Source organism: Opisthorchis viverrini (genome assembly GCF_000715545.1).
Source record: "Opisthorchis viverrini unplaced genomic scaffold opera_v5_28, whole genome shotgun sequence".
NCBI lineage: Eukaryota > Metazoa > Platyhelminthes > Trematoda > Opisthorchiida > Opisthorchiidae > Opisthorchis > Opisthorchis viverrini.
In genome coordinates this window covers 2,169,484-2,192,297 of record NW_008751684.1, presented here as the reverse complement: position 1 = coordinate 2,192,297, position 22,814 = coordinate 2,169,484, and the positions used below count along the sequence as shown (strand labels likewise).

General features: G+C 44.6%; 1 protein-coding gene across 1 annotated transcript in view; it reads left to right on the top strand.

The window, feature by feature from the left end:
* T265_02358 (hypothetical protein) overlaps positions 1-22,814 on the top strand; it is a gene marked incomplete at both ends in the record, with an annotated part of 62,576 nt that overhangs the window by 5,974 nt on the left and 33,788 nt on the right. The window contains 4 exons of the mRNA XM_009166572.1: positions 3,869-4,362; positions 8,169-8,298; positions 20,938-21,236; positions 22,194-22,651. Coding sequence (XP_009164836.1) covers positions 3,869-4,362; positions 8,169-8,298; positions 20,938-21,236; positions 22,194-22,651 — 1,381 coding nt within the window. The remainder of the gene's footprint in view (positions 1-3,868; positions 4,363-8,168; positions 8,299-20,937; positions 21,237-22,193; positions 22,652-22,814) is intronic.

Sequence of the window (22,814 nt, the reverse complement as noted above, 5' to 3'; positions counted from 1 at the left end):
TTTATTGCAGTTTGATCTTCCTTTAAGCCCTCATTTTACTTATGTGTGTATCTGTCTGACGAGACTATCTTAAAACCTTTTGAATACAAAGCGTATTTTATAAATTATGGTGGACACATTTACCAGGGCTAAGCTGCTATGTTCTGACGGTCACCTTTGCTGATCGAGACCTCGAGTTATTAGAGAACTCTACTTTCGACGTTTTTCACCAACAATCAATAAAAAGCACGACTTTCCTTCTTGTATTTTTCAGTTTCTTTAACATTTTAGCCTTTATCGTAATTCTTCGTTCATACTGGCTGTTCGATTTTCTCTGTTTACTTCCTTATATGATAGATGCTTCCAGCGGACAAAGATGGGTCAGTTGCGACCAGTAAGTTGGATAATATTTTTCACTGTTATCAACCATGGATTTGCGATAGGTCAGGGTTTTGTTATTCGCATGCTAACTTGATGTGTTGAAGCTGACTAATCCAAAAAACCATTCGTTGCTTGTGTTTGGTGCTACGCAGTGTTCTTGCGAGTATGGGCGATGGTTTAGAGTAAGTTCTGATCTCTGCCATGCGGTTAATATGGGATATGGTTTGCTTGTTTTGTATGTACTGTTGAGGAGAACGATCATGCTATTCCTCGATCACATCGTTGTTTAGTTCGGTTAAGCTAAGTGACTGATCTTACTGTGAATGGTATGATTAATTCAAAGTGTATTTTGCAAGGACGTCGGTTGCAGTTAGCTCCTCATTCTTTTGGTTACGTGTTCACAGAGTACGGCTTTTCGGGCATATTTATTTTGGGTTTTATTTTTTTCCATGTGTAACTTTCAAGTGTCCATGTTCGGTTCAGTAGCAAGCATCATCTTGCCATATTAACCGGCTGGATGTGACGGAATCGTGCATATGTTTACGTATGGGGTCGTGCTCCTATTTCGGAATGAGTATTTTATCGTAACCATAGTTTTTTAGGGAATTACAGCGCTTTTATTCGATATATCCCTCCTGAGAAAGAGTTCAGTCCACCGAAGAACCTACAATTGCGCTCCTCACGGACCAAGATTTGGCGCACGATATACTTGGAGTGAGGTTTACTATTCTTTTTTTACATGGTGAGCTCTTCTCCGGAAGACCACCGTGTTGGGATCGGTGGATTGTGTACAGGATTCACATCCGCTTAGACTTGTGGATTTCTAAGCACATGTGGTAACGATACACTGAATGAACTCTGCAACAGAGGAAATTCGGATGACAATTTTGGAAGCACAGATTTTTGCCTGTCACAACCCCTCCTTCCTGGAGACGAACGACGGAGTCGAAGGGGAGATAGCTTCCGATCGCCTAGATGACCGATTCAGTCCCAAAGAGTTCGCTGTCCAATAAGAGTATCCTCTGCTATTCATACAAACTTATTAGTTAACTTTCGTGAATAAAGCGATGCATTTTTTGAACTCTTCCTTCTAGGAGTTGATTTGAAATGGCCAATGAATTGTCCTCGGATTTGCAGAACATCCCTTTCATTGAAACAGTTCATTTGCAATGTCGATTGAGCATAATACAGTTGGAGGATAGGATGAAGCAACGAATTGGGAATCAATGATTCTCAAATTCCCAATCGCCGTTGTTTTCTTGGTGTATAACTACCTCTTCATGATAATGCGGCGTGTTTAACGGTTCTTACTCAAATTTAGCAAGATGAAGGATTACTAGTTTCTAATGAAATAGACGACAGAGTGTGACGATCAACATACAGGTTCATCAACTTTTCCGCACCATCGATACATGCGAGTTTGGATATATGGACTATTCTTTTCCGACGAAATAAAAGCTACCCGCTGTCATGCAAGTTGTTATAAAAACCCTGGATACAAGCGAATTTTCATTGCATCTTTCCAGAAATCATGTGGCACGCTTTCCACTAGATACTTTTCTACAAGGAAACAGTCCGTTTGGAAACGGGTTTTCCACGACCTGAAAGGTGTTTCTTCGAGGTTAGGTACTGTATCACATACATGTGGTGGCATCAGGATTCGCCATCTTGACACCTTGAGCATAAATTCTCGGTCCAGTGTGAGAGCAATCCAGACCCACCAACCTCGCAAACGTTTAGGTAATCGGTTTTCACAGCACACCTCGTATCCATAGTACAGCTAAAATTTTCGCTTTTTTGTTCAAATGCAGTGATGTGAGCAGCCAAGTTCGCAATGGATTGAACTATCTGAAAAGCTATACATCCGGAGTAGTATGGGAAGAAAAAGTGTGATTTTATTTCTAATTTTGCATTTTGAGCTTGCGAACCAGCCGCTTGCTGTTGCTGTTCTTTGACTAGATATACTACGCAGTTCGGTAGGATGCCTCTTCGAAATAACGAGGTTTCACTTTGCAAATAATATGCAAAATTGCATGGAATTCACCGACCAGCGGGTTCCATTTCCGACCTAAGCTGAATTCCCCGACCAACCAATCTCGCCAACTGTCTAATGACCAAAGTAGACAGATTCTAACACCTGTCCCTTCGTGCACATCACTATGCTCCCCTCAGACACGCTGGATTTGTTTCCCAGACAGTGTTCTGTGCTTCTCCCAGCCAACTTAGCTCACCAGCTACCCAACTTTTTAAACGCTTGTATTATTAAGAGATTCGAGAATTTCAGTCGAGAGTTTCTCCTTTACTTGAAGCGAATAGGTACCGAAAAGCAGAGAATCACTGTACAGCCATTTCATTTTCATTATGAATCATCGACATCCCGCGAATTTCGACGAACCAATGACCTTCCGGCCAGTAGTTGAGAACTAAATCATTCGGCCACGGGCGGCCGATCAGCACCAACACAAGTTATTCCGTTTATTCCTTTGTGAATTGTCTTTACGACCTTCCGGTTCTAAGTACTGTTTGTTTCTCATCTTGTGCATTCAGCGTTGAACTACTCATCAACCTTTGTATCTGACCTGCTGTATTTTTTGGCTTAAATCGATATTCCTTCTGTGCTGTCCTCAGTGATAATCCTTATTGTCCGTAGAATGAGGCTTTTGTCGCTAATCCCATTTTGGTTTGCCATTTCAATACCTACCAAACCCTCTTCTAATCTCTGACAATGTCACATTGGTCGTGTTCTGGTTTGCGAAAACCCTATCATTTTCTCCCTGTAGTTGAGATCGATCAATCGTTGCCCCTGCTTGTCGTAAATTGGGCAGTCGTTAGTAGTAGTTTGGCTGGTTTGTTTGGTGCTATGTCGAGCTTTGTTTTTCCGTTCTTTCTCGGGTACTTCTTTAGTCAATGAAACTGAATTGGGTTGTCATCATGCCTGCAGTTGTGTTGCACAGCTCTCGCTCGTTCACATTCTGGATACGTGTACTTTCATTCACTCGCACTCACTCTAAATCACACTCAATCAAGCGGGTTAAATTCAGGCCATTTACATTTAATCGATTAATTGTGTGTGGAGCATTGAAACAAACAAGGCATACTGATTGCAGTCACAGTAGAACCATTTGCTGGCGGCTGCTGCCACATATAAACGCTTAGGAAGTTCAAGGGTGTCAAGTGTCCGTGACATGCCGGCCTCATTATTTCTACCCTGGTCGGTTTTCTATGACCTGGGACCCTGTTGAGTGGGACCTAAGCATTCAACCTCCTGACTGTAGATTGTCGTTGCTGCCACCTGTTATAACGAGCCTTTGCTGTGTACTACCCATGATTTCTCACCTGGTGAAAACAATGTTATTGTTCATAATGGTCGGTATATTCTATAATTTCAAGCAACCCTCCATTGGTTTCATATTGAGGCATTTTGCTGATCCTGCGGAGATTCCACTTGCAGTAAGTTGTTTTATACTTGCGTACTATTTCACCGCTCCCTTTGTGACCCATACCACAGCTGATTCTTCGTACACGGGGACACAAGCACTCTCCCAAACACAGTTGGAACTCCATAACATGGGCGGTTCTGCCGCAGAAAATTCTGCTCCCTCGAGTGCGGTCGATTTTGACACTTCCCCTGGAACACCTAAACAGGCTAACTGCACCAGTAGTCCAAAGTTGTTGGATCGTTGTTTAACTACGGATGTGGAATCCGACTTGGAAGGCTCCAGTTGGCAACCTTCAGATGAACAGGACGATGACGCTGAGTGGAATGAATCTCGTTCCAGACGACGTCCATTCTCAAGCCGGCAACGAACTAGTTCACGACAAACTACCGATGGTCGAGCTTCTCGGACTAATAAGCAGTCAAAGGAGCTAAGAAATCCAGATTCTCTACAGAGGACTGTACAAAAAGAAGACCAAAATACTGGGACCACTCATGCCCAGCTGGATGACAGTCGTTGTTCATCGTCAGATGATTACTGCTGGATATGCCACAAGGTTGGAGAGGTAGGCCTTAAATAGTTAGCGATCCCAATGATTCCTAACGTTCATTTTTCCGATCGATGTCCTCTCCACTCATTTTGTATCTCGGGGCTGCTTTACCAACTTCAACATTGTGTCTGTCCTACCATAAACACTATTTTCATACCCCTACTCGCCATAAGGCCATTCACGGGACTTCGCTTTGCACAAGCTTGTACAGAGTAAATCTCATGTCTCCCCTGCTTTTATCACCTTAACTTCGTCTGATTAATAGCTCAGTTTTCTCCTCTTCATCAGCTTTACATAACTTCGATCAGCGACACATCATGCGTCAGCTCACAAAATAGTTTCCAATGTTCCAGAACCGTAAACATACAGCCACATTCCGCCAGTTGGTTCAATTTGACACGAGCGAAAATTGAATTGGAATGCCAAACTAGCGTGGAAGAATAAAACTTTAATTTAAATCTGAGCTGACGTTGGACTGGCTGTTCTTTTTGAATGTTGCCATGACTAAGGATCGTCTACGAATAAACCAAAGCACAGAATTGGTATCCGTTGGACCAAATGTAAATCCTTAGAAAAATGAAGTTGTTTTGCCCGAGGAACCATCTGCTACCGGAAGTTGTATTCCTCTTCTCCTTGCCATGTGCATCTATGGCCATTCGAAGGTTATAAAACGGGGTTGTTTTTCACCCTTTTCTTCCTGGTAATTCTGTCATTTTCTTGATGCATGCTGACGCTTAATACTTCCTCTCTGTATAGCCTTTCATTTTGATTCTTGTTCCGAAATCTTTCGGAGAATCCAAGTATTTAGTCACTATCGTTTGTGATCTGTGTGCGCTTGATCTACTTTCACTACGCAGATGCATACAGTGATGCGATCTCAAGTTCATTAAGTTTGTCTCTTACCGGAATCGGGGAGTTAATGTAAGGTAGGCATTATTTGTTGCTTGCGCACATGATTGCCCCATGGTTGTTGGGTAACTGGTTCCGGTCACCTATTGTTTCGAGTTTGATTTGATTCCTCACAACTTAAATTTGCTTACCATAAATGCTGTTTACAATGGGACAGAACATCTACAAACGAGCTCCACGGTTTCCTCCGGAAAGTGGTTCAACCTAGGCCGAAAAATGATCCAGACTACAAAACACCTGGTCCAACTGTCATTGATATGTATTGAAAACGACGTTTAAATGTCGCTACTTAATGATATGGCAGTAGCTTAGAAAGACTGCATTCACTCGTATACTTTGGTCCGACATCGAACGCCATTTTGTCTCCTAAATTCTCCACAATATTACGATAATATTCGTTAAGAGCTGGAGGTTGAGGTTCCTTTTGAATCATCTCTTATGTCCAGACTATCTCCTTTCTCCTCCCCGTCGTATCTAGATGGTTATTTGCAGTTACTGTCCTCGAGTGTATCATCCTGCGTGTTTATGCATGGATCGGTTCCCTGAAACCTGGCTCTGTCCGGAGTGCCAGGACCTACTCGTATCCGAGTGCGTGTGGTATCAGCAGCCGAATTGGCGGAATGTCACCCAAGAACGACTACAACGTATGCTCTGTTTCCTCATCAACAGGCTTTCCATACAGCAATGGGTAGGTTAAAATTGGGTTAAGTAAGTTCGTTATAATTATCGTATTTTCCAAGACGTGATGGAGTTTTTCATCTTAATGACTCAACTGGTGCGATGAGTGCACAGTTTTTTTACTGGCGACAAGCTGGTATCGACTGGCGTGGACGCTCCTACTGCAATGTAGGGACACAGAGCGCTTACTCCTTAGGCTGAATAGCAGACCGCTTTCGCCCATAGTTAGTTAGTCCCCCCTCTCGTTCCAGACAGTATTTTGACAATTGGAGCTGAACACTTGTTCATTGCGATAGAATAGTTAAGATTGCTCATATTTGATACTTGAGGGATAAAAATGGAATGGTGACTTAACTAGGTATTGGATACAGAGTTCTGCTACTTTCTTTGTCTTCCTGGTTAGCCCGATATCTAGTGGTCGTCCACTTCGACCGGTGAAGAAATACTCTAGGGAACCCCTACTATCCTCTTGTCCAAGGCAAGATGATTCTGGAACTGTCAGTGTTTTGGTGAGTGCGTTTTTGAGTCCCAGTAGCTGCCATAGTAATGAATCCTCTCTTGATCTTATTAAGGACTGTCATCTTAGTCTATTGGGGTGCCATCTACGTGGTGAAGTAAACAAGTTATAATTCTATAGACACACTACGCTTCTAAGGTTGCTGAAAACTTTTCGACAGCCCATGACCGGTTCTGCTCTTCTTGGGGCTCATCAGGTAGGTGCAGTTCCCGAGTTCCCGTCATGTTTGTGTTCTACGAAACATGCTAGCTATGGCAACACAGACTGTGTTGTGCAAAGCAACCAGGAATCGACAAGGTGGCTCGCTATGGTAATGCGTTAAAGCTATTTCACGATGATCTTTGTCGGGAACAGGTGAAAGCGGTGCTTTTGAAGGCTTAGATGTTAAACTGGATATTAAAAATTGGCGCTGTGCGTTAAAAATATGCAGCGATTCTCTCCAGTTGAACCACCTAGAGAACTCTGTCAAAATGATCCCTTATAGCTATATATACCGAGTTCGTTGTTTTTATGTGATAAATGAGTACCAGTGGTTCTCGGGATATCTCATCACGTCCTAAGTTAGTTCTTTTGTGACGTTCAGCTCTGATCTCCTGACTTGCTCATATCCTGGTGTTTTCAGTGCAGTCCTGATTCATCCCAGTACCAGCCAGCTGACTGGTCATAAAGAGATTGGACCATACCATGGCGTGATGGTTTGTGCAGCTCCATAATCCATTGAGGTATAATTTGGAGTGTACATGTGATACTCACACAGCCTCTCACAACAGGCTGGTTAACGAGTAGGGGTTTTCTCTTTCCCCATGTTTGGGGTTGGAACATGTGTGGCGACTTGCTCCTTAAAAATGAAGGCTGCTCTGACAGTCTTACACCTACCACTGCCTTGCGGTTAGACTTTTGAGCCAGAGGTTACGCATGAGGACACTAGTCGTTCTCCTGTCTGAGGGTGGTCGCTCTAGGGGTATCCCAACCCACATGCAATTTTGAATTCCACACTTACAAATATCTCGTGCCACATCGGCCATCACATATGCTACTATCTCGGCCACCTTACTTGCTATACACAAGAGGGTGAGTAGGCAAAAGAGGCTACCTTTGGTACCTTCTTTCTCTTTCACACATTCACTCTTCTCCCCCTCCTCGCATGGTCCCTAGCGGCATCTGCGTAGACTTATTTTTAAGGACTGACAGGTCTGTGCGCTGCCGATTGCCACTAGGTGCGATATCCGCAATTCACTTGGTCTTCACGACCATAGAAACTGGTCTTCAATCCTCATCACCCATTCCACCTGGTAGCCTTTGACTTTTGCACTCTGAAACAAGCCGGACAAGTACACCGGGCTCACTTTCTGTTGATGTGTGCAAGATGCTGGTTGCTACGCTTGTGGAATGATCCAACCAACAAGACTGGATATCGTGCAACACTGTAAAATTACTCGAAGGTCGGTCATACGTTCCTCCTGGTTAGGAGTACAGTAACGCCAGACGAACTGTAAGACAGGTGAAAAAGAGCATCAGCGCCTTTCAAGAAGTTAAGTGGATCCAGAAGTCTTAAGAGACAGTGGGACGGGAAACTCTGGGAATGTGCGTAAACCATTCCAGCTGATATGGGAACGGCTCAACTAAGCCTCCGGTGAGCCAAACAATCAAAATAAGCAAAGAGTTGCTCATCTTTTAAAATGAGAGTGCCTTAGTAATTGGGCTGAACAGTTTTAAGACCTGGTTTTCGAAAAAGTTTGGTGACAATCGGCAGATTTATTGCTGGGAAACGTTTCGCTCAAGACCTGTTCAACTGGCCATCTGCAGTTACTTGGCCGGATTCCCGACCGGCAACACAGCCCTGGACGGTGAGCTTGGAAATCCCTTGGAAATAAGCGAATGCCTTTTGTCTTTCAAGCGTCGCGGAGCTGCTGGTCCCGACTCCGACCGGCTCTGTTCAAAGATAGAGTTGAATCCCTCACTTGGCGCTTATCCAACTTATTTGCTCCTATATGGGAGAAAGTGACCGTCTTAACCAATTGGAGTGAGTAGATAGCGATAACCATTTTCAAAACTGGTGCTCGCGGTGAGTGCTGCAATCACAGATGCTCCCCCCCCCCCGCTGTGTTGTTTATTTTACATCGTCTTACGGACGCGCGTAAAGAGAGGTCCCGAGAATAGCAAGTGAAATTCCGGCCGGACAAGGGCTGTGTGAATCACATTTTCAAACTCCAGCGTATAGGCATCCTACAATCTTGGCCTTCCGCGACTTCAACAGTGCGCTTGATTTTCTAGACCGGTCATGTTTTTTCAACACGCTTGCGCAACGGTGTATGCTCCGCAATTTCGTGAATAACATGTGCTGTTTGTATCCACGTACTTGTAGTATTGTATGGACGGCTGTAGTGTTGGATGAGATTGTCTAATATCTCCTTTTTTTCAATTTTATCACTGATAAGATAATGAGGCAAGCGCTAGAAATTCTCGGAAACCCTGGTTTTTGGATCTATGCTAGCGAGAACGTCATCGACCTGGAATATGCAAACGAATTTGCTCTCGTTTTTGGAGGCGCAAGTATTACTCGAGACCTGACCAAGTTCGTCCCGTCGAACATGTATTTCGTACCCACAAAGTGCAAAGCCGTGCTTCAGGGCGTATAATCTTTGAAAGATATATCTGAGAATTCAGCGAGTGACGCTAGTGGAACACTGTACGTATCTCGTGATCTCTGGTGGTAGTGTGACAGACGAGGTGAACGCACGATTCTAGAATGCCAGAATTGCATGTGCCAATTTGCGCCACTTGCGGCGTGATCAGCCAAATAATCTATCAGCTGCAGCACCCTTTCGGTGCGTACCGGCGATGTTACCTGAAGGAAGCATGAGGGCTGGGATACTATCAGGTTGGTTAAGCCTGAGCAGTAGCAGTCGAGATACCAGTGTTGGGTTCGAATCACGGACCTTCCGGTCAGTAAGTTCCGCTCAGCTATCTCGATCTTAACGTGTGGTGTGAAAAAGCTATTTCACTGGACTTCGAAGGACGCATGTATCAGACTAGGGGTTGTATTTCTGTTTTGCTGGATGACTTTCGCTCCGGGAGGAGGATCTGATACATCTTCAGGTATTTGACTGCCGATATCTCATAACTCTATCTGGAATCGGTTGGAACGGGCGAGTTCGTAGTTAACTGAGCACAGAGCGGGTTTTCTGGTGGATCAGAGAGTAACTCCTTGAATCAATGCATCCAGCGCTTCAAGCTAAGGTGGCTGGGCCGAGTTAGCACCCAGTGAGACAAGCACTGTTTTCCGTGCCTAATTTGGAGGGGCGGAAACCTAGAGGTGGACAGAATTAGACGTGACTGAAGCTATCGAAATATTGCACGAAAAGTTTGGGTTCCACTGGTGCTGTTCGCCTTTCGGAACGGGGCCCATGTGATGCTTCCTATGCTGGAGCCACCAGACGATATGGTGGTTAGTCGGTGTCAGTGGCGTTCCTGCTTTCAGTTCCTACCAAGACTATTTAACTGAGTGCTGGAGGTGTATGAACCCCGGATGGCGGTGATAGTTTAGCCCCAGGTCCCCAAACTGCCCTATTTTCTTTCGACTATAAGGCTTCATTGAAATATATTGACATAGCTGTATGGCAGCGAAGCATCGGTGATTTTGTCTGATGTTGCTGCCAATGACCGTGACGGTGGTGAGGCAGGTAATTTTTCTTGCTGTTACTGCTCTGCTCTTGTGTATTACCCTTTTCTTTTCCCGGCCCCGTATCAAATTCAGGATTCGTAGAATTTGTATTCACATCACTCTCAGTTGAACAGTCATCCTCCCGTTCTGTAGCACTTATTCTGGTCAGTTCATACCAGTGGGAGAGACCACTAAACTCGGGTTTTACTCCCATCAAAAGCCGTGTGTTTATGAGATCCGAGGCGTTACCCGCGTTCAACAGGCGATCGTCTTCAGGCTTGAGCAGTTTGATTAGTTTGGTCAGTGTCCTGAACGCCAAACTGGTGCTTGTGTCAACTCATCAGCCGCCTATCGGAATTTCCCGGTTGGGTAGTGCCACGAGTGGAGGTATTTTCAGGGCTAACCGCCCATCTTTGCACAACTAACATCATAGAATTAATGTAGCAATCTTAGTAACTGCCAGGTTCCTCTCGAAAACGATGAAAAAGGGAAGGAATCTAAGCAACCCAATCTCCAACCAACTTTTACTACAGATGACATCATTTTACTACTTAGTTATATTTACATCCAGTTGGTCTGAATAGATCGTACTAGTTTTGTCTTATCCCTCCCAGTGTGACTCTGTACAGGTTGCGTTGTAAACGGTCTTGCCGGCGTTGCTGTCCCTGCACTGGGAATCAAGCATCAAAGTACCCTCATAATTCCTGTGCTTCTCTGTTGTCTCCATACATCTATTTTGTCAGGCTGAACATTTTCGGGAACCGGTGGATACAGAAAAAGTTGTTGGTTACTCGGACCTCATTGCTTATCCCATGGACCTTCGCACATTGTATGAGGTAAACATGCTTAGCTTTGGTGTCCTGTGTGCACCTATCTGTCATTTTCATTTTTACACTACTTCAATTAGAGTAGTAGCCTGTTTCCAATGACATTCAGACTGACGACTGGGCGGCCTTCACAAACAGGCGCTCCACTTTCGTACAGGCTTTTCAGGACTTTGGTTTTCGCTCCCTCTGTCATTGGTTATGCTAATAAATAAGTACATATGCACTCGTATTCATCTGGTCACGCTGGTGAGAAACTCACTCGGATGGCCATTGCAAACCCACCCCGGACTACGATTTTCTGTGGAATAACGATGGCGTGACTCTTCCGACGGCAGAAGTACGGAATCTACTCATACAATGGCTAGGGTGTACCATGTTAGACCTGTGACCGATTTTTCTGCTGAAATCAGTCGCACCCCACTCACTTGTGATCAGAGATTGTCGACTTTGACATGTTTCGTCAACTGGCGAAGGTAAGATATTTGGCGAGCGGACTATTGAAGCCAGGGTAACATCACAGGGAAATAAGTAAACATACCGGAGTTCGTAGTTGGCGAAGGGGACCAGCGAGGTGTGGATTGTCCAGGATAGGTTGGGGTTTCTCGTGGTTCAAACTACGAATTCCTTCAGCTGTAGCACGCTTGCAGTGCCCAACTGCCATGCCACCAGAAGGAGGCACGAGGGCTGGGTTGGTCAAGCGTAGACAGGGCAAGTCGAGATGCTGTTGTTTGATCAGATGGTAGTTGATCTGTTCGCCGAGCTTGGCAATTGGTTTGCAAACGTTTCATCCGCAGTCGAGGAGACAACGTCAGTGCGCCGTTGAGTGGGCACTTCGTCCATCCTTAGTTGTGTTTATATAGTTTGAGAAGAGTACCTTATACCCTGTCTTCTCTGACTTTTGGCTCCGTAGTGTTGCAATGAGTTTCAATATACTTGAAAAGCGTTCAGATGCAGCTTTGTTTGTTTGAGAAGGGAAACGCTTGTACAGAGCTCTTCACAGAAATGAATACCCCAGAAATTTCATCTGGCGGACTCTCGAAAAACTCAATTCGGCCAACTCAACAGCACATGGACAAGGCAAACGGATCACACTTCCATATATCAGGAATATTTCAGAAATGACCGCACGCTTGCTATGCAAGTACAACACAAACCTGCAAACTACGTACGGAGAACACTATCAAACCTAAAAAGACGATTGGACGCAATGTGGAGGACCGACGTCGTGTACAAGATTCAGTGCGGAGATTGTGGCAAGCACTGCCTAGAGCAAACAGGAAAGAAGCTTTCTACCAGAATCCATGAACACAAAATTTCAGCCAGGAGGCACGACCAATTTCTACTCGTCTCCGAGCACGAAGATCAAAATGGACACAAATTCAACTGGAACACCGTCCGCATATTGGCTCAAGCGAGAACAAAGAAAGAGCGTGAATTCATGGAAGCATGGCACTCCACTGAAAAAGCCATCAACAAACACAGAAATCGACCCAGTCTATCGACCACTGCAAGCCGAAGAACCATGGAACTACAGAACACAGATACGGACAAACAGTCAGGCTGAATCAGCCTGAAGTAAGAAAGCTATCAAAAATATAAACGCCATCATAACTGACCAAATTTAAGGAAGAGAGACCACAACGCAACACAAACCGGTAACGGACTAGTCGAAAACAAACCTGCAACACCCCCAAACAGCCATCCAACCAACCAATCGAATACGGATCGTACAGACCATGATTGGGACAATAATACTATAAGAAAGGTATTTACCGACTAACCAATCACGCGACAGGATATGAGATGTTCTTCAAAAACTATATAAACGCAACTAAGCACTGAGAAAGTACCCACTCAACTGTGAACTGACGATGTCTCCTCGACTGCGGATGAAACGTTTGTAGATCAGTTGCCAAGCTCGGCGAACAGATCAACTACTATCTGATCAAACAACAGTAAACACACCCGAACTACCCATATTTCGACGAATTCGAGATGCAGCTGTCGGGTTCTAACCGTGGACTTTCCGGTCAGTAAATTTGCGCTCCAATCGCTGAGCTATCTGGATTCAGCATGGTCATCAGCACTCCGGTTTATTTTTATTCTTTTGTTACAGGTGACTTGTTTTATTTTTGCAGGGCATGAGATGCTCATATTTTGCCTTCCAGGCTTCCACATTCCATTAGACTGCCGAAATATATATAATAAACAGAATCAAATGGACAGCTTATTGTGACAACCATTACAAGGGTCGGGTTCATATAGCTACACAGCGACGTACAGTTCAGAGATACTCACAATGACAGGAGATTCAGTTAATCATGCCTCAGTACATACTACTGTGATCAGAAAGTGTTTGTTTGAGGGCTTCGCCTGCCTGATGAGTTTCAAGTAGGGCGGAAGCAGTCATGGGCCGTTGGGGAGTTTTAAACAACCTTATAAGTGGTGTTCCGTCATCAATCATCACTTCAGTATCTTCGTGCAGTTTGTGCATGCTTCCCAGTCTGACGTCGTATGTTCATTGTGACGTCAGCTTCCAAAGCCCCAATAACATTTGGCCTCGTTTTTGCGAGGAGATTTTGGGTTTCAGAGAACCTTTGAAACAGAATTCTGATGGTTAATGGCTTGTATTGAAGCAACGCGCCGTTTTGGAAGTGTTTCTACAATATTTATACCATGAATCCACTGATTCTAACGATTCTTCAGTTAGGTTAGGCCTCCTATGTTCGCCATTACTGACTTAACGGAACAATCATCAACTCAACCAGGTTCCACACTTATTTGCCACTTGAGCGCACCGTTTCAGTCGACCTGGCCTGCACACTGGGGAAGATATTGGCTAACTAAAAGCCGCGGTCGACCGTGTTCGTTCACCAGTCGAGGATTGATCACCACTTTCTTGCCCGAGCGTCGCCCTCCCATTCGAGCATCATCTGTATACATGGGATCATTGATGGCCTCAAGGATAAGATATTCCACGGTGAATCACACAACCTCGAAAGTCGCGTCGCCCAGGTGGTAACTAATCAATGGTGCAAAAGTAATCATAATACAACATCGATTCGATCAATCCGTTTAGCCCTAAAACCCTTTCGGTGCCCACCTACCATGCCGCCCTATGCAAGCTAACCTAGCGCTGAGCTACTGCGAGGTCGCCCAATGCTGAACAACAGCAGTCGAGTTGCCTCGGTTCGGTTTAAAATACGGAATTTCCAGGCATTGATTTCGAATCTTGACCGCTGAGCTATTTCGAATTCAGTACTACAGTAACAGATTGATAAATGGGATTATGCCTTCCAAACACAGTGTTACTTGACTCCGGTTCCAAGGGTGATCCCAGACAAACGAAGTAGATACGAAGCGATATGCGCACCCAAGTTCTATATCGAATCGAGGCCAAGGGGTCACAATATGTCAGCCTAGGCGACTCTACTGAACTAGGCGCACAGTGTCAAGGTGAGAATGTGCTTAAGTGGTTAGTGAAGGTTGAATAATGGCCGAAAGCAAGAAATTCTATAGACACCAAATAGAATCGACAAAATGAACCCCCCTTAGTATAAGTTAACAATAGAAAAGTAAATAGAAGTGCCATGTAAAGCTCAAGCGAACCCACCTAACAAAAATTAACCAGCCAGCCTGCACGAAAGTTTTTCGTCTACCGAGGCGGCAAATTAAGCTGGGTAATGGTCAAACGGTATGACGTAACAAAAGGGTTTGGCGTCCGTCGTGCAAACCGCAAGTAACTGGGACTCTGATCTTTGTAACGGGGTCGTTATCCAAAGCAACTGCAATGTCCGACAGCACGTCATTTCCCGATAGTCTAATTCACCCAGCGCCACATGGAATCACTAGTATTACTCAGGAGACATTAATTGCCTTCTGGTGGTGGAGTTCTTTCCACATCATAGCCGGACATGAGTAAACCCGGTGTTTCTTGGCCTACCGTGTTTCATAAGTCCTTGCTCTCCGCGGATTCAGCTCACCCATCAAACAGATCACAAACAGCCGGAAATATCAGTTGACCTACTACCTGAGAATGCGTCATCGCTCACTCTCTCAGGTGCCGTCCACTCCAACATGGCATGGCTCACCTAGAACGTCACAGTACGTCTGGGTAATCTGCGTTATTCATCAACCCATATTATTTGATTTTCCCGCTGACGCCGCCAGCTGATCATGTACTCACCCTACTGCGGGGTGATCATCAAAGTTTGGGACCGCTGGTATATTAGTTTTCGCTCAACGAAGCGTCGGTCTCTTCTTTAGCACTGCTGTCATCTGACAAGTTTCAATTACCTAGGTAAGTGAACTTATCGGTCACTACTGGTGCCTTGGTTGTTGTCGTATCTACCCGGTTTTGGGGTAGCGATTTACACTTTGAAGATGAAAGGCGTGTTTCTAGATGCGTTTGGGCCTAATCTGATCCAAGTAGCGCGGTATCATTCGCATACTTGTGGTCACTGTAATCATCCCTTAAAGAAACCCTGACACCAGAAGTTCTGTGGTGTATTCAGTGACAAATTTGGATAGAAAAGCTGAAAATAGACGACCCTGACGAACACTAATTCCCTTGCTGAACTCAAAAAAAGTATTCACCGTAGACCTTCACGTGCCCATGAGTGTCGGAGGGACTGGGTAGGTGTAACGCAGTTTTTTGGCGTGCCCTCAGAGGGAAGGCTTTTATAATTGGGAATTGCAACCGTGCTCACAACTTCTGATTGTTGCCGAATCTTGTGTACAAAATAAAGAAGTGAAGCATGCGCTGAAATGTAGCTTTTCTTTACCAACCGCCAACCCATTGTAATGCCAGGAAAGAGTGATTTGTGATCTGCTGGGCTTGAACTGCGTACAACCTTCTCCAGTTTGGTTCTGAAGTACTTGGCGTCATGTGTGTAGTTACACCACGACACACGTCTCATTTTTAATCAAACACCTATATTGCCCACCATTCGTCTCATTTTCTCATTAGCGCAACAAGACTGGCCGATATGCATCTGCCCAGGCATTCCTTGGTGATTTCCGCTGGATACTGCACGACTGTACAATTTTCAATGGCAGTGAGTTCAATTGATTGCCTTGTTTTAGTGCATCTTACTTTCGCTTGTGTAGTGATAAATTCTCGTGCTCAAATTACTACTTGTTCCTTCAACATGACAGTCGTCGTAGGCATTTTTCTCCCACAGATCGATGAGTCATTTTGGGGTTGCGAATGCTGTGGGTGTTCACATGTGTTTATGAATGGAAGAAAAAGTGAGAAACTAGTGGCACATGTGGCCTGTAGACATATTATTGCCACTTTCCATCCATGATGAGTGAGCATCTGAGCATGAAATTTCCAATCGATAACGAAGCAACCTTTGTCTCACATCTGTCACGCTTCATACAACGATTTGTTTGAGGTTCCTGGTTGACTTGCCTATTCTCTTAGCAGCGCCAGGAAACTGTCAACTCCACAAGCTGTAACAATATACGTTTTGTTACCTTTTTTGGCAACTTTCCATCTGGTGCAGTTCCTATAGTTTCGAATTTATTGATACTGAATCTATTTGGCTGATTTATTTGAGTCACAAGTTAGTTTCGAAGTTGCGTCTCTGGGCTGGATCCTACGAAACCAAGTCAACCAAAACTACGAAGCCAAGAATCACATTGTCTGTTCTCTCTCAAGAAAGATTCTCCCAAAGGGAGTTCACAAAAGTGCAAATTACCGGCCACGGTTCAATTTGAAATCCATCAGGATAGAGGTCACTTCCCAGGAGAAATGAAAAACTTCCTTACCCCATGACTTCACTTTAGGTTGGCTAATGCTGTGCAGCAGTGCCTCCAAAGGACAGACCTTGGAAATGCAAACATTTTATTCAATCGAACCAAACAATCTGTTCCTGATTTTATTCCCGGAACGCGAGATGGGACGCTTCCCATAGCGACTGTTAACCCATAGTAGTGAATCATCTGGTCCTCGTAAGATTCCAATGAAACATGTAGTAGTGGTCAGTACTAAGTGAGCGTGTTTTATACCTAGAGTGCTTTGTGGTACTACGCGTGCCTGTCGGCTTCCTAAAATTGGTCCAGAAGTCAAGGCCACAGTTGAAGAATTCGATTTACATCACTGACCAACCAGTCTTACCATTGAGTAAACTCAGTCTGCTATACCATTCTCCCGATTCCATCCTTTCTTATTTGTCCAAAGTAGGGGTTGTTGTCTAGGATTAACATCCACCCCTGGCAGCATAATAATTCGCCCATCTGATTTTATACTCCCCTTTAATCACGTAGCTTTTCAATGCCTGACTATTTTCCCAAGTAGAAGCCCCCCACTATAGCTCCATCATTAGGCTGATGCGGTTGCCATGCGTCAGTGAGATGTCATTTGCGGTCATTTGAGGTCCTGATCGCTGTCTTCTCCCAGCAGAGGTATTGTTTCCTTAAGATAAAAGGCTCTATCATCTGGTTAACGGTCTATTGTTAGCGTCCATGGGTACTTAACTAAACCCCGATTCCAACCGCCGAAACATGAATCAGCTCTGTCGGACCTGGCGGAATCCAACTTGGGGATCCAACGGCTGTTATGGTTGTGCTGTCCAACTGCCTTCTGAGACTTACAGATCGCACTTGACTATACGTTCCTGGAGGGGAGAATCTCGCTATCCTGCGAGTTGGATTCCTCAACCATGGCTTCGTAGACTGCCGTTAGGCTCCCAAAAACGACAAATCATTTCGGTCTGGGTAACTGAGTAGTATCACCAGGTATGACAGTACAGCCCAACGGAAACCGTGTGAGCGCTACACCTTGCAATAATTCAAGTAATTCCTCATCTATATTAATTTCACCGGGCTCTGTTTTAACCGCCACTGACCGATTCCAATGAATCCTAACCATCTGTTCACGAGAAAGGAAGCCCTTCTCCGCTAAAGAACTACGTTCGATCTGGCGCCACTGCAACAACCAAACACTCAGAAAGACTGCGCAGCAAGCTGCCATTGCTGGTGTTCTGAAATACTCAATACAAATGAAAGAAACGTGGCTGTATGACTCCTGCTTAGCAGCTTCCCAAAAAACTGATCCGAAATTGTATACCATACTGTCTGAAAACTGCTGGTCTGGGAGTTGATGGCAACCTATTGGAAATGTCGTAGACCATCATCACTTACTAGCTGGGGTATTTACCAGTCACTATATACAACATCTAAGTTGAGCACCGCGTCTGGAAGGAGCCCTGCGGCAGTCCGACAGAGCAACACTAAAAGATATTCCTACTTGTCACGCATAGCTAAAGATGCTCGATCTGCTTAGCTTGATTGAAGTCCCTCACAACTTAGTGCTTCTCAGGTATGCTTTGACGACTAACTTCCATTCCCCAGCGATATATACTCTCAACTCAACTTCTTGGTTGTCCCTTGTCCCGCACGTTTCTCCTGCATTGAGGTTGAGCCAAGGTGACTGCAGCCACTTAGGAGATCTTGTTTTTCATTCGTAAGCGGTTTAATCAAGGGTCTATTGCGTGCAATATTATTACGACCATCCGTTGTTCTTGCATTCATTATACTAGAAGCCAAAATCTTAATAGTTACTGGATGTAAGTAGACTTTTGCGGTTAAGTGCTATGAGTTTGTCAAATACTCTTACGATCAAAACTGATCAAGTCTATCACCCTGTGAACGTAATAGCTTCCTACACGCGATGCTTAGGGTTAGATTTGCCTTAAACAAGTGTAGAGGGGGACGAGATGGCTCAAGTGACTAGAGCGCGAAATTACTGACCTGAAGGTCCGTGGTTCGAACCCGACCTCTGAATCTCGGCTTCTCCTGTCTAGGCTTCGGCAACCTGACAGTATCCCAGCCCTCGTGCTTCCTTCGGGTAGCATGGAAGCTAGGCACCGGAAGGGTGTTACAGCTGAGAGATTTTAAACAAGTGTAGAAATTTGATGTCATGCGTACTGTATGCAATCATTCATAAGTTGTTATTCACCCATGAGATCAGTCATTATTTCAATTCATTTAGAGAATGACTTGGGGTAAACTGGTGTCCGAGTCTGAATGGATAAAACATTGGCATACCAAAGTTTTGGAATAAGAAGCAAACGGAGACAAACTACCAATCCATCAGATTGCTGTTTCAAAAGAATAAGCGACTACTTAGAGCTACTTCTTGTGTGATAACAAGGGCATCAGAGGTGTCGTACGCCCTGAACGCTACTATATTTTGTGCCATGTGAGTCAAACAACTGTCTCAACGTACTCTTCACGTAAAACTGAAAATGCAGAAGCTTCTGTGATTGAACCCATCCCACTTACACGAGTTTGACGAAGGACCACGTGATAACTCAAACGGGACATCATATTCATTGATGAGGAACTGTCGAGAATCCACTATATCAGAGTTAAGACATCTTCCAGACGATCGACGAAATGGATGCGGGAACCATGTTGTAATCGCGAGAATCACATGGAGACTAACCAGTTTGATAGAAAATACACCAAAGTAATGTTTTTCAATAACCAAGGATGAAATGACTATTCTTTTCTGTTGAGGTGAGATGTGGTTCGAACCCGACCTTTGCCTCTCGAATTTCTCTGCCTAGGTTTGGGCATTCTGGAGTACCTCAGTCCTCATGCTTTTCCCTCCGTTGTTCTTGCATTCATTATACTAGAAGCCAAAATCTTAATAGTTACTGGATGTAAGTAGACTTTTGCGGTTAAGTGCTATGAGTTTGTCAAATACTCTTACGATCAAAACTGATCAAGTCTATCACCCTGTGAACGTAATAGCTTCCTACACGCGATGCTTAGGGTTAGATTTGCCTTAAACAAGTGTAGAGGGGGACGAGATGGCTCAAGTGACTAGAGCGCGAAATTACTGACCTGAAGGTCCGTGGTTCGAACCCGACCTCTGAATCTCGGCTTCTCCTGTCTAGGCTTCGGCAACCTGACAGTATCCCAGCCCTCGTGCTTCCTTCGGGTAGCATGGAAGCTAGGCACCGGAAGGGTGTTACAGCTGAGAGATTTTAAACAAGTGTAGAAATTTGATGTCATGCGTACTGTATGCAATCATTCATAAGTTGTTATTCACCCATGAGATCAGTCATTATTTCAATTCATTTAGAGAATGACTTGGGGTAAACTGGTGTCCGAGTCTGAATGGATAAAACATTGGCATACCAAAGTTTTGGAATAAGAAGCAAACGGAGACAAACTACCAATCCATCAGATTGCTGTTTCAAAAGAATAAGCGACTACTTAGAGCTACTTCTTGTGTGATAACAAGGGCATCAGAGGTGTCGTACGCCCTGAACGCTACTATATTTTGTGCCATGTGAGTCAAACAACTGTCTCAACGTACTCTTCACGTAAAACTGAAAATGCAGAAGCTTCTGTGATTGAACCCATCCCACTTACACGAGTTTGACGAAGGACCACGTGATAACTCAAACGGGACATCATATTCATTGATGAGGAACTGTCGAGAATCCACTATATCAGAGTTAAGACATCTTCCAGACGATCGACGAAATGGATGCGGGAACCATGTTGTAATCGCGAGAATCACATGGAGACTAACCAGTTTGATAGAAAATACACCAAAGTAATGTTTTTCAATAACCAAGGATGAAATGACTATTCTTTTTTGTTGAGGTGAGATGTGGTTCGAACCCGACCTTTGCCTCTCGAATTTCTCTGCCTAGGTTTGGGCATTCTGGAGTACCTCAGTCCTCATGCTTTTCCCCGGGTGGCATGACAGCTAGGTACCAGAAGGATGTTACAGATGAACGATTTTTTCCTGACTCAGATGTGGAGAGCTTTCGTTTTCTACGTCATAAGATAAAGTTTAGCAGTTGAGTAATAGGCTTCGGAAAGGTCCATACAATTGGCTGGATGGGAGAAAAGAGATGAGACGATAACGTACTACTCTTGAAATGTGGTAGATTCATTTTCCTACCATGCTGTTCTCCTAACTAGTTTCTTGTTTCTCCACTCCTTACACAAACGTGCACCCACAGCTAGCTCTCTACTGACTTCCCATGCTCGCATCCTCGATCGAGCATGCCAACGAGAACTGGCTCTAATGAAGGCCTGTCCTGTGTGTTATGAAAACCGCATGGTAGCAATGTTCCTCCTGCCTTCAACTTCCACGACTCTTCCGCTTCTCTCTGCAAATGAGTGGCTGCCCACTTTTGTTGCTGGAAAGGCTCAGTCTGACTCTGCGACACGAGATGATGGTGCTGTCGATCAATCCGCAGTATCAACGGATGCAACAAATTCAGAAAACATCGATCCTTGGTGGTTCACCAAACTTTGCGTGAGGAACATCTTTTTCCGATGCCTTTTTATTCCCATTCATTGTTGACTTTTATATCTTGAGTCCAAGTACTCTGCTCAACCCGTTTTCATCGATTTTCAGGATAGACTACCTGGTGTAGCTTAGTTGATTTGGTTGATCAAGATGTAGTATGGAATCTTTATCCAAACAGACCCGGTGTGTTTTGCCTGTTCTTCCAGTGTTTCACTTCCATAACGAACCGGCCGACTGCTGCCTACACTGAACACCTCTTGACCTATCAATTCGAGATAACATTCAGGGGCTTTTTTGGCCCGCATATTGTGTCATTACTGTGCATCAGTAGGTACTGTTCCTACGCCACTTTTTTCGTATGATGCTTGGGGCGTGACCTTAAAATTTACGTGCATTATCTTTTGCAACCCATCCACATTCGTCCTTCGTTAACAATGGCTCATCGATGATAGACCTACCACGCGTCTGATCTGAGTGTTATGGACAAATGCCCGTTTTGCGCCAGCAAAGTCCCAACCATCGGTTCACTATCTTACACGACCTATCTTATTTAGTGATTGCGACGCATAACCGTACGTATCTACCGGTAAATGGAACTGATAGTGCTAAACATTGTCCAATCAAACTGTGTGGACATGGTTGGAACAAATTCTTGGTCTTAGCGTAACTTTGTCATGATAACAAATGGTCCGGTGGAAGATGTTGGGCGGCTGTCGGTTCAAATACTCAGACCCCATGACTTGAGCTCATGAATGATACAGACCACAAACCACTAGGGCTTGTGAAACGTCAGCTTGATATAGAGCCTAACTCTTCTCTAAAGGTATTCAATATAGATTCTCCAAACTGGGCAAGTTCCAGAAATATCTTGTAGTGTGTAATAGTAGGAGGACATTTTATGTATCCATTTTACCTTTGTCCAAAGCACGTTATCACATTACAAACCATTCTTGCGTTCTTTAGGACCAGGTTCATCCCCTTGTTTGGGTTCGCCTCTTGCACTACCCCTTATGGCCGGGTAAGGTGATGGCCGTGGACGGGAACAACTTGTTGGTCAGTTTTTTCGGGGACTATGATGTAATTGTGGCCCCGACTGGCTCGGCTCAACTTCACTCAATTGCACGTGCAGGACGCTCTCTTCAGTATGCCTCCGAATCCAGCGTAACTACCCCACTAGAATCAGTGGGCAGTCTCTCTTCGACCGACTCGTCTAAGACGCCCCCTCAGTCCGTTCTTTCCTCAGCGATTCCAGCCTTCACACGATCTTCCAAATGCACTGACCATTCTTCGGATGTGAACTACAAGAGAGCGGTTGCTGAGTTGGACTACCATGTATCTTTATTACAGGCACACTTCCCAAAGTTTAAACTTCCAGCTGTGTCATTGGAGTTCAACAAGGGACATGTGAACCGCTTCTATAAGTAAGTGTGCATCCAATTTCAATCATGGCTTCGCTATTAACTCCTATCGGAATCACCCTTCTCGTCCTCACCGTCTGTTAGGAAACAGGTGATTTTGGGACCGCTGCTCTTCGAATCGGTGAAACGGGCATTCCGAACAGAACCCAATTGTCGTTTTATGCCC